Raw genomic sequence first — 18,753 nt, forward strand, 5'->3', positions numbered from 1 at the left:
TCAATAAGCTTGAGTGGGATCTTTAGTTCAGGTCAAAACGTCATTCATATTTTTAAAACAAATGTAGAAATGAAAAAGATTTTCACTTTGGTTCTGAATGCTGAAATGAACAAGGGAGTTGAGGGAGTGAAAATAAACCCTACATATATTAAGTGAAAGTTTTTAGTGCGTGTATAGCACCATCTTGTGCCAGTACAAAATGCGACGTCACTGGATTCATTTGGTGCACCAGTAGTACACTGGACTGGCAAGCTGGAATCAGACAGTGTTTGATTTTTCAGCAGAAAACTGACTGAATTTTTGATTGGTAAATTTACATATTCCTTCATTTTTCTACTCATTTATTCACTGAGGTTGTCAACCTGCAAATTGCTCTTTAAATCTATTTTCTAAATCATTGTCCTCAATAGGATCAGATATGAGAATTAAGCAGGAGATACTCATTCCCTGACCACAAGCAAGTGCCTTCCCGGAGAATTCTAAAGAAAGACATCAATCCCATAGTGCCGACTGACATTGATATTTTACATTACTGCCATCTTGTGATTGTCTCTTGAAGTCAGCTAGACCAACAGCTATTGAACTTGCTGCTCTATCATTTTTGTGGGTGTGTTTCCTGTTGAAGGCTGGAACAAAGGCAAGGTGAGAGGGTGGCTGCTTTTTATGTCTACTAGCATATGCCCATTATAAATAAACCTGTCCTCTTTAACAAGAGACTGAAAAGACCCCGGTGTGTTAGAAGTTGCCCCTGTCTCTGCTTTCACTGCTTTGACATCAGTTACTATTTGTGCATTATCGTGTACATGCACAGATGTGTATGTGCAAATGCAAGTAGAGAGGCAAATTACTCTGTATTTTTTCATCTCAAGTAATGCAAACATGTCAACATGCTTAAGAACAGTGTTTAAAAAAAACACACATAAGAAATTACAGGCAGGCATAGATTTTGCAGTCAACAACTGTTCATGGTAAATGACATAGTAAAAAACAGATACAGCCAAACCAAGACGCATGGTTAAACTTTAAGTTTTTACATTTACATAGTCTCTCTAAAAACATACTTAACTGATCCAGCTGCGTGTCCAATATGCAGATAAATAAGTGGTGAGGTTTTGTTTAAAACACCATGCCTGCATGTCTACATCAATATGAAGAATAATTCATGGGAGAATAAAGAAACATGACAAAAACTAGCCACTTGCCAAGGAACAACTGGAAGAACTGACCCAAGCAGTCCTTCTTCCAAAGACGGTGGCTGTCATGAAATGCAAGAGACACCAATGAAACTCAGCATGTGTGGCTAAAGGAAACAAAGCAGCTGACCAGGCAGAAAAAAATGGAGGTCTTGATGGAAGAATAGTGGCACCAGCAAAACTCTGCCAGCTTTTAATCAAGCAAGTGCGTGTCAATAAAAAGCTAACTCAAAGAAATATGGAGGAGTTGTGGTAGCACATTGTGAGTAACCACGAAGCTGAGTGTGTCACCTGTAATGACCACAACTCGAAACAGGTGTTCCATGGGAAGATTTTTGGTCCCAGATGCCCCATTCAAGGACATTGCCACTGATTTTACTGACATGAGAACACAGAACAAAGGGATACCAATATCTACTGGTAATGGTGGACAGATTTACCGAATGAGTGGAAGCAATTCCCTGCGAGAAAGAAGATGCAAAGACTGTAATAAAGTGGCTGAGGAATGAATCAATAGCCAGATATGGAGCGCCAAGAATCAACAGGTAATGCATCACATTTCAATAATAAGCATCTATCAAAGTTGAGAGAGCACTAGGCATAACAGACCGATTTGGGGCAGTATATCATCCGGCATCTCAGGCCATTGTAAGAAAACCAAACCCTGAAAAGACAAAATGCCAAAATACGTATGCCACTACACTACAATGACACGGGTAGATGCATTACCATTGGCATGAATGTTTTTGGGATTCACACCACATAAGTAGACAAATTTGACAACACATTAACTGATGACATTGGTGTGAATTTTAAGAGACTGTGAGGCCTGTGTTTGAAAAACACGGAAAGGATTTCAGCGAGACATCTGCAACAGTCTAGTTCATCCACTAGCTGTACAAGGGATTTGTTATAATTGTCTTGTAATATTGTCCAAATTTATAATCTATGGTGTTCTAATTATTTTATACGTTAATTTCAAATGCACAAGACTATAAGGTTATTCCTCTAGGATCTCCAAAGCGGGAGGTTACTTTTAAATGACTGAAGTGCCTAAAGCATTTGCGTTTTATGTTTGTAGTTTTCACAGTGTTAAAAAAAATTAATTAAAAAAGCAAAGCGCCTTTCTTGAAGAAGCAGTGCTGTGTTGTCATTTTGGAGATACAGTAAAAACTCGCCCTAGCCCGCACTGGTGAGAAGCTGCTGGTAGAAGCTGCAGCAGTGAGTGGCAGTACAGCGGTGAGACGCAAGAGGGCGCCATCACACAAGCTCACTGTTCACAAACAGCCAAGCACAGCAGCAGCAACGCTGGGTAACTGGATTAATGTGAAAATTAACAAACGGTAGTGTTTAAAGTAGAATAAGAGTGGTTAAATTCAAGTTTAAAGATCCACAATAAGTTTCTATAACACATTTGTCAAAGGTTACTTAATTTCTACAGTGTTTCAAAGTGATGCTTTGTAGTTTAGGAAAGAGTTTTGTGTGTTTGCTTAAGGTCAAACTATATGTGAAGTTTACAAAGTTCTTTAAGTTAAAGTACATCTGTATTAAGAGTGAAGCTCATTACAGCTAAAGTATACAGTAACAGTAATCCCAAAGTAATACTTGAGATACATATAATAAGTTACAAATTTAAAGAAGTATTTTGAAATTTAAACATAATGCATTGACTGACATTTAACTAGACTAACAAGATGGTTGACAATGATCATGAAGAGCACTGTGCTGTTCCACCTACTGACTGAAGCAGAAGAAAATGATGCTGAGCAACTTATAAAACGGCAGACCGTTAGTTACTCTTTCGCTTTTACAAACTGAAAAGGGTAAAAAGCTTCAAGAGAAGAAACTTGAAAATCTCCAATACATATATGCAGTTGTTTTTGGAAAACGGAGATATGAAGCAAAGTAATATTAAGAAAAGAAGTTTCAGAGAATGAACTGAATGAGCTGATTAACAACGCAAATGTCACCTGCGAAGATGTACAAACCATTTATGAACAAATACACCAAATACGAACCCCTGCTGCAGACGCAAGGCACAAAATAGATGCATGTACATCACTTTCCTCATTCATTGTTAAAAGAGCTGAAAAACAGCCAAAGGCCCGATGCTGGGCTGTGCTTAGGATCTGAAAGTATTAAAGCAAGGTCAAAATCGCGAAGGTCTAAAAGTGGTTCAGGTCAGTCATACTCACAAACAAGCGATGGAAGCAGAGGTTGAAGTAGCTGCATTTCAAGAAATATTAGCAGTCATGGAGGAGCAAGAAAGGGAAGCAGCTGAACTACAAAAACTGGAACATGAAAACTTGGAAAGGCAGCAAGCAATGGAAACGCAGTGCAGAGAGATCGAACGCTTGGAAGAGGTTAAAAAATTGAATGCTACAAGAGCTAAAGCAAAAGTTTATGAGGAAGGGGAAAGAACAGGCATGTTCAGCAACAAAAGTCCCCTTAAGCTCCTTAATAAACAATTTAAGGAGTGGACTAAACTCGCTTTATACACACGACTGCACCCCCGCCCACCAGAGCAACACCATTGTAAAGTTCGCAGATGACACTACTGTGGTGGGGCTCATATCTGGGGGAGATGAGTCTGCCTACAGAGATGAGGTGGAGCGGCTGTCTTCATGGTGCAAGGATAACAACCTTCTCCTAAACACGAAAAAGACCAAAGAACTCATAATTGACTACAGAAGACACAAGACAGAAATCCAACCACTAATCATCAGCGACGACTATGTGGAGAGGGTGGCAGACTTCCGCTTCTTGGGAGTCAGCATAGAGGGAAACTTATCCTGGAGTGTGAATACCTCTGAGCTACTGAAAAAGACACAACAGAGACTGTACTTTCTGAGAGTGCTTAGGAAGAACAACATCACACAGAGACTGCTGGTGTCTTTCTACAGAGCCTCCATCGAAAGCATACTAACGTACTGCATAGGCATATGGTACGCTAGCTGCACAGTGGCTCAGAGGAAAGCACTCCAGGGAGTAATCAACGCTGCCCAAAGGACAATCGGCTGCCCTCTCCTCAAACTGAAAGACCTACACAGTTCCCACTGCCTCAAAAGAGCCCATAACATCATAAAGGACACCTCACACCCTGGACACTCCATGTTCGAACTGCTGCCTTCAGGTAAACGGTATAGAACAACATACACAAGGACTAACAGACTCAAACACAGTTTCTACCCAATTGCAATATCATGTCTCAATGCTACTAAAAGTAGATGACTTTCATTGCCCCTGTTGTCATTTGTGCCCTTGATGTTGGAATGCTTTCAGACATGTTTTGTTGGATGTGCTAACAAATTGACTGAGTGATTGATTGTTTGAGTGATATATCAACTAGGTCGTATGTTGAGTGTCTGTATGGGGCCTTAGGCCTGGATTGCTTGGGTGTATTTACTGTATGAGAATACTGTATTTTATATGTATTTCTATCTTTTATATCATATCTATTATAGTTTTTAAGTATTTATCTTTCGTGATGTTGCACTGACCGGAGACATCTTTCAATTTCATTGTACTTGTGACAATGACAATAAAGAATATTCATTCATATTCATTCATTCATATTCATTCAATTCGTAGGAACACACAGGAATTGGCTGAGACAGTAAATAAGCTTCTCTCCATGTCAAAGCAGAAACCCTCCGCAACAACAGTCCTCTCCTGAAAATGCTTTCAACATAGGGGACACAGTATCACAGAAAGCAGCCCCCATAAAAGTCAGGGCAGCCGGCACCACCCCTCTGAGCTCGGCAGGAGAGGACAGTGGATAATTTTGACTTAATCGATTCAACTACCTGAGCAAAAACAGTCGAGCCTCTGAGTCATGAGCACATCTTGGGCTCCAACGAATTGCAGGGCAGCTGTGTGTTCTCTTAAAAGGCACCCCTGCTTATCCAGTGCTGTTCCGACCAGGTCTGCTGACATGGTGGATAGATTATATAGTCAAGTTTTAGCAAACAACATGTGTAGGACTCAAGTGCCAGACACAGGCAGGACAGAGAGCAGTGGAGTGCAGCTTGAGATTCTTCATTCACTTCGAGAACTTGAACATGAATTAACTTAGGTGAGCTCTACTCACTTTAAAGAAAAGCAAACATAGAAACTAATTTTACTTAAACACAAGGCTGAGCTCAACTGAATCCAATTAAAATGGAGAGAGACACACATGAGGAGCGGAGGATGGTAACGAGAGACCAGGAGAGATCTGTGAGAGGAGATTAGACTGGGCAGAGAATCCAGGAGATGAGTTAGGTAATATTATCCAGAGGATTATCAAGAGAACACCTTTACTTGAGATCCAAGCTAGTGGGGAAGGGGGAGGATGCCAGAAAACCTTGAATCCATGAGGCGGCTGGTGGTGGGTGGACAGGCAGGTGAGCATGGGCATGCACTGAAGAGCAGCGACAATATTCACTTGGCCTGGATCTTCTGACCCTCCAGAGCAAGCCTTGCCATCGCTTGAGCCATTCACAGGTGAGCTAGGGCACATGTCCACAATGTATGCATGTTTTTAAGCAGTGACAGAAAACAAATGCCACTGACTTTGGACATACATCAGATTTTTATCGTTAATAGTTTTTTAGAGCATCATGTTCAAACACTGTCTCAGATATCAATGCAGCATTTTATGACCGAACCAATGAAAGAGTGAGCTGTGAGTAGGAGAACGCTGTGAAGCAGAAGCTCCGCCCTCTGGGAGTCATTCCGAATAACAGTTAGTAGTTGAGCCCCGGTAACCAAACCGAACGCTCCTCCTGCTGGTTCGTCTAAATTTTCGCTGCTTTGTTCTTTTTGTGTCTGGTCCAAACCGTTCGACACGGCTCACTGTGGAGAGAGCGAAAGAAGAGCGCTTACCTCGAAAAGTTTTCTTTGACGAGAAAGAGCGGGTCCAGTTCTACTGCGGATTGACGGCGAGGTCTTTAACTTAAAGCAGCTCCAAACAAACCTAGAAAACTAGTGAGGTCTTTGCAAAGGGAAAAGTGGATGAGCAGCTCCTCTGTCATATTTCAAAGTTTGTTAGACAGCAGCAGACTGTAAAAGTATTCAGCATTACATAAAAGACGCAAAAAAGGCATGAATCCTTAATGAGAACTCCGGGGAGTGAGCAGACTCTCCAGACTTGTGCACTGCGCAATAAAGTGGGACTGAGTTCCAGGCAGAAAGCTGGAGAGCAAGACGTATATGGACTGATTGGCTGTGTGGACGCTGCCCTGGTGTGATGCTCATTTGGTTCTGTTTGAGTGAAAATGAAACTTTGGGACAGTTTGTCCCATTGGACCCGAATTTGGGACAGTTTAACGGCTTTTGCGGTCAAGCTTTAGCCGTGGACATTTTTTTTTCTTCCTCAAACAAGAGGCAGTTGATGTCGTCGCATATCAATATGAAATGGATTATTATCAGTTTGTTTTCTTGGAAATAAATTCAGTTAAAGCTTTGAGAGCGGGAATATGCAGCCAGTGAATATTGAGTATTGATCTTACGTGGATATAAAGTGCACAAATTCTCTTTGCTTTTCCTTGAAAACCCTGGTTCGGGGAATTCTCTCTGCGGGTCTCAGTGCGCTCAGAGCTCAAAGAAGAGACGCGGATGTTCGCTTGGGCGCAGCGTGCAGCGCCGCTGCACATGGAGCGCTCGGGGCGGCCGCCGCTGATGTTGCTCGGTCTGCTACTCCAAATCTGTTCCGCCGTTACCACTGATCGCATGAACTCCGACCGGTACGCGGTCTACTGGAACAGCTCCAACCCTAGGTAAGACCCAGACTGGGCTTTTACACAGAGTGGGTATTGAGTAGAACACGGGAAGTGCCAGAAATCATCATTAAAGGAGGGGAAATAAATGGGACTCAATATTATAATGATCCTTTGCGCAGTCGGTGGACATAGTTTGTAAAAAGCAAACAAAACAAAACGCTTATGTTAACAAAGCTAACAAATGTTAGCTTTGTTAATGAAAGCGAGTAGCAGCAGCATGGCAGGGCTGCATGTTGAACTGTCCGAGGTCACACAGCCAGAAAGTGAGTCCATTATCCGCATCTGAAAACTTTCTGGGGCTGTAACAGAAACGTTTGTCAAAAGGGAGCAAAACGGTTAGAATCGTAAAATTTGTCTCAAACAAATGACACTGTTCAGTAGATCAAGATTTTTAATAAATAAACCGCAGGTGCGCTTTCAACATCCATACTACCGTCATCCAACATCCATTCTCCTAGTCTTCTGACAGAGAGCACAATGCCAAATGAGCTACATAAAATATATATCAAATAATTCGTGTATGCCGAGAGTGAAGGCTGAGCTGATAAACTAAAGGAATTTTGTAGAATGTGCACATGTAATTTCTAACGACTGTCCATGGAGCTTAATATAAATTTTGTTGCCGCAATGTCAGCAACCTCAAAGAAAAAAACGTAATAAAATAAAATGCCAGTGAAAGCTATTCTCGGTTCAAGGGGTCTCTAAATTTCTTTGTTTTGGTTTTTTCAATATTTAGTTTACAGAGGAATCAAACCATTTGACTCTGCAATAACAAGATGTGTTCTGTGTTCTGCTGTGTAATCAGCAGCTGTTTTGTTAGATGTGATCTTTTCTTCTGCAGGATTATACAGACCTCCTTAGATCTCTTTCGCTTTTCAGCAGTTGGTTGGACAAAATATCTGAACATATGAAATGCTTTAAACATTTTCTGACATTTATTAACAACATGATTCATGATAATTGTTGTCAGTATAACTTTTTTTTTTTCAATCAGTCATTCCTCAATGAAAAACAAGACAAGAGAAACAAGAGAATCCACTGCAGCTTTGTGGTTGACAAGTTAAAGTTGACACCTTGTAATCCAAATATTGGATTACAGTAAACACGATAATCAAAAAACTGAAATTTTGGTCACAATTTTGTTTTAAAGATGTGAGTAATGATAGGGGTATTATAAAAGTCTGCCTGTGTCAAAAACAATTTTGATCTAAATACAAGTCTAAATAATCACAGTTTCTATTTTCATCTCCTTTGATGTTTTTGCTTTCACACACGAAATTACATGTGAACTCAAATCTTAATGTGCTTTTCACTGATGGTTGTACAAAAATTACGTTTGGGGAAAGTAAATTTGTTATATAATTTAAAGTTTTGAAAAAAATATATGGACTGAATAACTTAAAATGAAAGTTGCAGACAGTGAAATGTCTTTCTCTGAGAAAGGTCACATAACCTTAATGTTAGAAATAACTGCAGTTACCACAAAATACAGACAAAGAAAAGAAACAGACATCCTAAATGAATGTGTTAAATGTCCAGAGTGGTAAAACTGACCCTGATTTGACTAACTGTGGAATAATTTCTCAAGTTGTTTTTCAGTAACATTTTCAAGACTTAGGTGTATTATGTGCCTGGCAGCAGAGCATTGATGACTGTCCATTCTGTCTTCTGATTGGCTAAATGGTATCTGAACAAAGCAATAGCAACGTGCAGTGTTCGCAAATCATTGTAATATTTTAGGGATTTATTTTCATTTTGAGGTGTAAGAGAAAGAAAAATGTTCAGATTTTACTTTTGTAAATTAAAAAATGAAGAGTTTAAGAGATGCTGAACAGAAATGTTATTGAAGAGGAAACATGTCTCACATTTCAGTTCTCAAAGAGAGCCTGTAGCAGGAAAAGCTCTTAGATTCCAGCCTCATAACATGTTTCCATATGCACATGCTGTTTGCATCTGGAGGACCATATCTCAGGTTTCCAAGTGCATGATCTGCGCTTTAGTGTCCTTATAATATTCCTCTAATAATTGAGGAGTAATATTCCAGTTTGGCCAGTTTATTATAATTTATGCTTTCACTTGAATACCAAAATATTTTAAGTGATTCCTTTAATTTGAAAGGTCTCAAAGTGTACAGTTCTGTGAATTTAACTTTGATCTAAATATCACTTAAACAGTTGAGGTGTAACAGTAAACATGACATCTAGGAGACAAGGTTGGCCAATGACAATATGGCGTGTTCACACTGCAGAGAAAGATTTCAGTGACGATGGAAAATTACAGAACAAAACGCCTTCACTTCTTTCTTTGTAGAAGGGAATTTATTACATGTACAAATATGTGCACTTTTCCCACATGTTCCAGATGTGATTGAAATTTTGCCAGAGTTCATATTCTGGCATGTTTTGGGGAATCGCAGCTTTGCTGAGCCAAGAATGACATCAAGGCTTTTGTTCAGTTTTTTTGAAAAGACATCCCCAAAAGTTCCACATCTTGGGGGGCAAGAATCTGAAAATGTTTGAGAAATTTCCACAATTTTATAGGAAAAAATAAGAAAATATTCCTCAGCATTTCCTCTCTTGGCTCTTTTGGTTATTGATAACGAAGTGTTTTCATCTCCAAATATCATTCGTTATCAAACTTTTAGTTTTTTAGAAGATTAAGTCATATTTTCTGTCCTTCCAGAAAATCTGACATTCATTTGCTAAGGTAATCAGAGGAACATGTGTGCTAACATTTGTACTAGTAATTTATTAACAGTTCACGTTATTAATCTCCGTTTTGGTTTTTCTTTCAATTTTTTGTAAATTAAACATCAAAACAATAAATGTCCAGTGCAACCTTGTTGATGTCTTTTCATCCATTCACAATTCCAAAATCACAAATATTCAGTTTACAATTACATGACACAAAGACAGGAGAACAAAGAAAAACAGGAAATTGTGTCATCTGAGAGGCTGGAATACTGCAATATTCAGTCTTTACTGGCTAAAAACTGATCGAAATAATCAAATGCTTTTTTGTCAACTGATAAGTAAAATTTTTTCATCAAATAACACTTGCCGAACGTCCCGTGGTGTAATTAGTATGCAACACGAACGCTAAAACAAAAGTGGACGTCGAGGCGACGACATACCTGCTGCTCAGTCTGTGACTTTTTGTCAGACTTGGGGACAACTGTGGGCTTTTTGTAGCCATTTCCCTCAATGCCGGGTTTCAAAAATGTCCTTTCACTTCAGCTCTCATGACTCATCGAGTGACGCTACTGATTAGTCAGTTGGTGGCATGCAGTCTGACGACGTCACATTTATTATCTACCTTAAGACCTGGATGACCTCAAATTCCCTGCTTCTAAAATCAGAAAAAACAGAATATTGTACTTGGGCCTTAAACATGGTATCTAACTAGGTATCTAACTAGATACTGACTTTAAGTGAGATTACTTTGGCCTCCAGTAACACTGAGGAATCTCGAGTCATTTCATGTATTATCATGAAGATATGTCCTCTAGCTGACCAAGCGACTATTTTTTTTTTAACCACTCACAACCAGCCAAGGGAATGTTCATTTTTCTTTGGCAAGCAACAGTTGCCAGGCAGTCGCCAATTGGCCTCTATGCCTGTGTGACAGAGGCCTAAGTTCAGAATCAGAAATGGAGCATGTGGAGTGAATGGGCGACCAACTCTGACAGGGGGGGCTCAGATCAAACACAAAAAAAACAAAAAAACAAAAAAAAAACCACATATGTGACCTTCTTGAATAAACCTGTACACTGTGCAACCTTTACAGGCTACATAACAAATTTAAGAATAAAGAACCTGCTTTAAATGGCATCATGATACAGTTTGCATAATTACAACCATACACTCACAATGGAATTAGTAAGTGAGGGAAGCTATGAAGAGAAGTGGAAAGACAGTTGGTCCAGATGACATACCTGTGATGTGAAGAGCTCTAGGAAAGAGGGCAGTTGGCTTTTTAACTAGATTAAGACAGTCCAGGAGATTGAGAGGATCCCTGACGAATGTACTGCTATAGAGTTTGAGAACAAGGATGATGTGAAGAGCTATAGTAACTACAGATGCATAAAGCAACTTGGAGTTAGTATCTTTTCCAAGGATATTTGGCATGCAGGGATCGAACCACCAACCTTCCTGGTAGTAGATGACCTGTTCTACCTCAGTTACAGAGAGGTGACTGTCGTATAGTTTCATGTGGAGAGAGAACAAGAACTGTGGCCAACTACTTGTGTTTAAATAGTGTCTATATGACATGAGGGGTACTTCTGAAAGTCTGACCTGTGAAGGATCATAAGCTCCAAAAATAATGTCATTGTCAATCATGCTAGTTACCTCGATTGCTGTAGAAGCACTAAAATACTGAACCATTAACTTGAGCTGCAGTAACTTATTGGCAATGTTGGTCTTTAAACATTTCTTTAACAAATGTAAAAATGTATCAGTACACGCTTTTTCAACAACAGTATTCAGCTGATGAGGTGCAGTCACCAGGATCCCCAAAGCTCATCAATAACACAAATGCTGCCTATGTTTATTATTATAAAAATATTATAAATAAAGGCAATTATTATTAATATGAGGTGTTTAGTACAATCAGTATTATAAATTAAGATATGTTAAAAGAGGAAAAATGAATAATCTAAAGATTAATCCATTAACGTTGTTGCTGGATAAGACGAGAGACAAGCTCCTCTTGTTAAACATAGAATATAACTGCTATGAAACTTTAGATGCTAGTTCAACCTGACTTAATAGTTGTAATTTTTGGTCTGTTGTGTTCTCAGCTCACTGAATCCTTTTGTGTAGATTTGCTGCAGTTTTCTGTAACCACACTCTCTCCTCATACTGATGTGAATAGGCGATATGGCCTAAAATCCATATCACGGTATAATTTGAAGCATGTGCGGTAACGATATATTTGCGATATATTTTCTTCTGTATAACGTACTTTACACAATATAAGGCACACTTAAAATCTTATAATTTTCTCAAAAATCGACAGTGTGCCTTATGTATGAATTCTGGTTGTGCTTTCTGACCTCGAACCAATTTTATGTAGTAAACGTAATAAGTAATCTGGGTCCTAAACACTGTCTTCTTCAGGTCCCAAAGTCAAACGAACACTGCAGCATCACTGAGAGTGAAAAACTGTCTTAATTCTTTCATCTTTAATAAAATAATCAGCGTTGCTGCTTTACCAGGTGTAACAATTAAGTTTAACATCCAGGCATCCATGAAAACAGAATTTATTAAATTCAACGCAGTTAGAAGTTAACAGGAAGTTAGCTCGCTAGTTTCCACCTAAACATGATATAGCATGTTCTGACTGAGAAATTTCTGAAAAAATAACATAAATGAAGACAGAAAACTAAACAGCGGTGACTTTTGTAGGATTACTGAAGTCGGACTAGCTGGTATATAATGTTGTGCTACGTGATTGCTAGCAAAACAGCTACATTAGCATAACATTAGCACAGTGAAGCTGAAGGATGAATGCTAACTTTTTTCCACGTGATAAAAGTTAACGTGAGGGTTTCTGGTGGTTAGGGACAAATGCAATTGCATGGCAGGATGCTATAAACGGACCAAACTTTGACCAAAACAGGCGCAGCTTGATGACGCCATCAACATGCGCTATCGCGGTAGAGCGGTATAGTGAAAATCTCTACCGTTGGCCAAATTTATATCGTTTCTAGCCTATACCGTTTATACCGCCCACCCTTAGTGGAAAGCACTTTCAGTGCTCAATTAGAGTAAAAAAAGGCATAGATTATCTGAGCACCAAGGTTCTTCTTTCCTTAATTCACATGAATACTCCCTCATATATTTTTTCATGTTAGGTTGTTGCCTGTTAGTCCTTCTCTCTGCCTGGTGGAGGAGAAAGGGGAGGTTTTGTTCAGTGAAACAGAAATTTATTTCTGCAGCAGCCATTTTCTTTTGTCACTTAAGTCTAGGCTCAGCCCCTTGTCGTCTCCTTGTCTCCCCTAACCCCTAGCTGTTGCCTTTACCTAGGGTTGCCAACCGTCCCTTAAAATACGGAATCGTCCCGTATTTAGAAACAAAAGTACACGTCCCGTATTGAGCTAATAAGGGACGCACTTTGTCCCGTAATACAGTGAGAATCAAAAGTAGTCTATAAATGTTTATGGAATTAACACTTTGTTTGAAAACATAATTCCCAGCCCCTCTCCTGCTTTGTGACCAATGAGCTGACAGCACACTTATGACAATTCGAGTATGACAATTCAGATTACCGCTCATCTCATTGGTCGAGGAAAGGTCGCTTGCGGAGAAAATACCGGAAGACAACAGATGACCACAACAAGAAGCATGGCCAACAGGGGAACAAACGCCGACACTGCGGTGCAAGTCTCGGACGACAGTACACCTAAAGCTGGGCAGACACTGTGCGATTTTTTTCAGTCACGTTATTCAGCTCCTGCTCAAACTGCACGATTGACTCGCAGGGGTTAGAAGTTGGTAGGTCACGATGCAGGTCTCACACTATACCGCCCGATGCTCTGATGCGACCTGAGAGCTCACACTGTGCCTCCATAACATGAAGGTTATAACAGATAATCTGTCGCTCGCTCTCTCTGTCTTTCACTCACACAGACACACCACCACCATCAACTTTGCTAAATTGCTAATGAAAAACATTGATCAGGCAGCTGTGATTGAGCAGCGATGTAGATCCAACTATTTTCACGGTTGTTGTGGTCGTGATAATTTTGTGATGCCACATCGAAAAGGCTCGGATGAGCTTTCCAAAGTTCTACAAGTTGTGCCTCCATCGCTTGTGTCCAGATCACACGCTGCACAGCCGTGCTGCTCCGTCTTTTTCACCAACGTTTACGTTTGCGCGTGAGCAGTGTGAGCCCCTGTGGTGAGACCCTCACGAGCGATTGATGATCGGGAGCTGGTCGTGAGGTGTTAATCACTTCTCTTTACCCCACGTATACTACACGACGCACGATGAAGGCCAAAATCGGTCCGATCACTCAAAAATCGGCTCAAAATGGGCCAAAAATCGCACAGTGTGAGCCCAACATTAGAGCAGCAATGTTTGTTCCCCTCAGAGAAAGGGAAGAATGGGAAAAGGAAAACACCTGGCTGGAAAAAGTTAATATGGGCATGTGCAGTGAATATCAGCGCTATGTGGCCAGAAGTGTGATAATATAACTTATTTTGTGTAATAAACAACTGCAAGGATAGATGATTACAACAAATTGATGACTAATACATAAAAGTAATACATAGATGAATAATGATGATGAGTTATGATGCGTAATCATGGGTACAAGCGGGTTTACAAACAGGAGCAGCTGATTAGCATTAGAAAAGCTGAAATAATACCTCAACTGAAGCCAATTGTACTAAATGCACTAAATGTGCACTGTTACAAGAATATTTTTCTTTCTATTGTTTTCTATTATTTTAAGTTAAGCAGGACAGAGTTCTTTTAAAGAAAGATTTACTTATATTCTCAAAAGTTAAGCATGACAGGCTTCTGTTTAAGAAAGAGACCTGTTTTACTGTGTTAATGTTGTCATTTTGAGCTAAAAATAAATGGCTAAATGATCATTTGTTTCACATGTGTTCATATCACAAAGAATAGAATATGCATCTACTTAAATCAACTTCAAGTCAAATGGTTAAAAAAATAATTTCACACACAAAAAAAGAGCTAGAAAATTCACCACACTGGGTAGGGTGAAGACAACTGGGTCGCCCGGCCCTGGCCACGAGGTGTCCCTTATTTATTTTTCAGGGAGTTGGCAACCCTACCTTTACCCCAGTGTCCAGGAGGGGGGCGGCGGCAGAAATATATTTTCCATAATGAGTAAAACTGCAAACTTCCCCAAACTACATTCTTAATCAGTAGTAAGCTCATCATATTTTACAAATTCAGTAAAATAGAACCGGGGAATCTGCAGATCATGTTTTGGTTTTCAGTTTTTGACAATTCCCTCAAAATTCAGCCGGACACACAGGTGGGGGTCATGTTACTTGGAACACTAGAAAATTAGTGTAGGTTTAAAAAGGTTTAGAATTAACAAAATAAAATCCCAAAACTTCAGAATACTGGAATATGTGGACATATTCAATATGCTACCAAAGGTACCAAGCTTCGTATTCTGTTCTCTGCATAAATCAAGGCTCTGAAATGGAGACTGTAATTGTAAAATATTTTAAAATTTGACAGATTTTATTTACACATATACATTCAGAGTCTAGGATGCTTAAACTTTAAGTCTGGTCTTCTGTGTTTCAGCTTGCAGAAACATTTAATGTTACAACAGAGACTGACAAATTGATAGTACAGGTTTATTTAGAATTCTATCTTTGCAAAGTGCTTTGCTAATTCAAATTAAGTGAAAAAAGTGGCGTCCGTGAAGAAAAAGTAATGTAAATACACTGAAAAGGTCAGTATTGAAGCCACGGTGCTGTCTAAAGTATGTCACATAATGAGATGGTGTCGGTACAATGGGTCTCATTTGGCGCTTTATAGGTACTCTATTTTTTTCATCTTCAGTAAAGGTTGGGGTTGAGTTGCTGTTTGTCAGACAGATGTGTATTTTACCTCAAAAATCATTTGTTGTACTTAAACATTTTAGTTACACTCAGTTTATAATTTCATCAGTGGACACTAGTTAGACCCAGCCTACGTCGGGGTCTAACTAGACCATTGCAACATGAAAGATTAAAGCCTGGTGTTTGGAGCCCTAATAATAAAAACATTATCGTTTGTTTTGTATGCCAGGAAATTGGCATACTTCTTCCAGGTTAATGTTGAGGTCTGTCAGCAGTGATGAGAGCGTTGCCAACTGTCCATGCAGCAGGAAACATGCCTCAATTTTTTTTTTTTCTCTCTTTTGGTTGGTTGGTTGTGTGGACCAATGGCATGGTAGTGTGGCGTCAGCAGGGAGAGGCTTCTGTCAACTGCTCCTCCAGTTATTTTTACATTCTATCCTCTTTGTGTCTCAGCACTTCATCATGCTTTCTGCTCCCAGCTCATGCATTTTAATGTCTGACCCATATTTCATAGGATCTGTGCACACACACACACACACACACACACACACACCAGGGTAACTTTGAAGTCCTGGCTTGGGAAAAAAAGAAACAAGGTTGTGGGTGAAGAGCTGCAACCTTTCACTGTTGCTGATTAAATTTACACTGAAAAGCAGCAGAAAAACTGTGGATCAGGTTCAGATCAGGAGACGAGCAACCAAAACTGAAGATTTTGGCTTTAATTGCATCATTACTTAACAGCAAATGGGTTGTAGAAAATTTTTTTTAAGAAGCAGATGAGTTTCATCTCTGTTTCTGGAGGATGACTCGGTGGATGAGAGTCCTATCCTGTAACATGATTTACACATTCTGTCTTTGTGTATGAGCATTTACAAGAGAAGAAAATCCAATCTTGTGTTTTTACCAGTCAGGATACCAAAAAAGTTCTTATTTTAAACAAATGAAAAATCATCAGGTAGCATAGGATTGTTTCTTACTGAAGGAAGAATTCCTTGGCATCAGTCTCTCATTCGGCTCGTTGAGGATTATCTACTTTTATATTGTACTGTGTTTCATTTTAGTGAAAGAACAGGCCGCCGCTTGATATCTGTTGGATAGGAAAATCTAATCACTACTACCATTAAAAATAATCTTAAAAAATATTTCTATAAAATCAAATGAAACATGAATGACTACTCCAAAGAGAGAAAATCTGGCATTTGTATAGACTTGGATAGGGGTCTGCGGTGTAATGCAGAAATTGTTTCTGTAAATCCAATAGTACAAAATATTTTTGAGCTGAAGAATTTCTCTAAATATTTCCAAATAAATAGTTCAAATGATTTTCCCTAGCCTGGCAGATGCTCATAAATTCAAAAATAAAACTACATTTGATTTTGATAAAGTAAAAAATAAATCCTCCTTTAAAACGTCAGTTGAGAATTCAAGTTATTGCAATAGCTTTCATTTGTATTTATCTCCATGTCAGGTTTGGCTATGTTGCAAGTATGATATGACCCAATAGCACAACTAAGAGTCAAAAGAATTAACTAAAGTAGGCGGTTTTATTGCTTATTTTGCTGACTCAAAAAATCCAGGCCAGGGGAAAAGAAGTAAAAGAAAATTACAAGTAAAACACGAGAACACACAGTGTGAGGGAAGGACATGCGCCTCACGAGGAAGGCTGAGGGCGCGCTTTAATAGTCAGTTTTGCTTAGGAAGGTTGAGAGACATGACCCAGATGTATCTGTGTGCCGGCCATAATAAGAGCTCTTCTCCAAATGCTAAGGAAAGGAGCTTCAGTGCTTCCTTTAGCATAGGATACACTGGACCATCCTTTATGAAAGAGGAGGACAACACGCCGTCCCATAATTCATTGCAACAGACTATGTGACCATACGTGAAAACAATAGACATAATAAACAAAGATGCATTGATCAAGTAAATTTTGAATTGTAACTGCATTTTCTATTTCGTGCCATAACCTGTTGACATATTTAGAATTTTTAACAAAAGTTTGTTAAACTCACAGCTGAATTCTGAACAACACATTGCTGGAATAAAAACTGCTTGTTGTTTGCCTTGCATGAAGAATGCATGAATGCTATATGAGCTCAAGATTATCATCTATATTAACTGATAAAAAATGTAAAGGTGCAGTAAAATCAATGTTCATTAGTAATAGTTGCTGTGTTCCAGTCTTTAAGATTAATTTGTACTTCAGGACAGCTGGGATAAGTGATTTCTGTTACTGCAGTCATAGAAATCCTAAACAGGGAGGAGGAAAGGAGTTGCACTGGATCTCAGCAGTAAAATATAACAAGTGGATTTAGATGGCTGACATTTTTTAGGTTGTTTTATAGGCTAGATTTGATATTGTGATTCTGTAATTTCACTTTATTATATTTATATAATTTATAATTATACTTTACTAACAATGCATTTTAATTTGTTTGCAAAAAGGCAGCTAGTTCACTTCAATAAAGAGAGAGTGTGAAGTAGGCTACGTTCACACTGCAGGCGAAAGCGCATCAAATCCGACTTTTTTGACCCTATGCAACCCATATCCGATCATGGTATGACAGTGTGAACGGCACAAATCTGATATTTTCAAGTCCGATCTGGGTCACTTTCGTATGTGGTACTGAATCTGATACATATCTGATGTTTTAGAAAGCGACTGCTGTTTGAACAGTCATGTCGCATTAAATCCGTCTTTTACGTCACTGACTACAAGACAGACGCCAATTAACAGCACCGGAGAAGCGCCCGAGGACGCTTACTGGCCATCCCGTGTAGATGTTAGTGAAACTGTTGGGAAGACAACGTTGGACAAACGTGAACATTTTATTTGTACTGTATAATCTGCAGATTCTGACAGAAATCTGCAACTATCCTTTGAAGCAGCGCTCCTCTAAAACAGCAATAAGCATCATTATTAGGCCATTTGTAAATAACAAAATAACTTTATAACTTAAAGCAAAATTTGGAAACGTAAAGTCCGAAACAAGTCTTTATATTAAGGGCCATCAGTCAAACAATACTGTTTGGTCTGGGTCTATACAGAGCGCGTTGTGTGTGACGTCTTCTTTTGCGCATGTGGGCCGCTTTGAGCGTTCACACTAGAGCGCGTTTGCTGTCACATTTTATTTGTAGTGTGAACAAGCAGACAAAAAAATCGGATTTGATCAAAAAATCGGAATTGAGCATTAAGACCTGCAGTGTGAACGTAGCCTATGTAGCTCAAAAATCAGCAGACTCCAAGAG

General features: G+C 39.2%; 1 protein-coding gene and 1 pseudogene across 1 annotated transcript in view; both read left to right on the forward strand.

Annotated features, from left to right (window-relative positions):
* Window positions 1–2,887: 2,887 nt before the first annotated feature.
* On the forward strand, window positions 2,888–3,745 carry LOC146689202 (uncharacterized; annotated as a pseudogene).
* Window positions 3,746–5,937: 2,192 nt separating this feature from the next.
* Window positions 5,938–18,753, forward strand: part of LOC146689203 (ephrin-A2-like) — a 56,821-nt gene continuing 44,005 nt past the window's right edge. Inside the window, exon 1 of the mRNA XM_085436358.1 lies at window positions 5,938–6,952. Within this exon, the coding sequence (XP_085292484.1) occupies window positions 6,792–6,952 (161 nt within the window). The 5' untranslated portion in view covers window positions 5,938–6,791. The remainder of the gene's footprint in view (window positions 6,953–18,753) is intronic.

This window comes from Copadichromis virginalis, linkage group LG17 (genome assembly GCF_057382275.1).
Source record: "Copadichromis virginalis isolate Kocher_CV1m ecotype Utaka linkage group LG17, C_Virginalis_male_GT1.1, whole genome shotgun sequence".
NCBI classification, from domain to species: Eukaryota; Metazoa; Chordata; class Actinopteri; order Cichliformes; family Cichlidae; genus Copadichromis; species Copadichromis virginalis.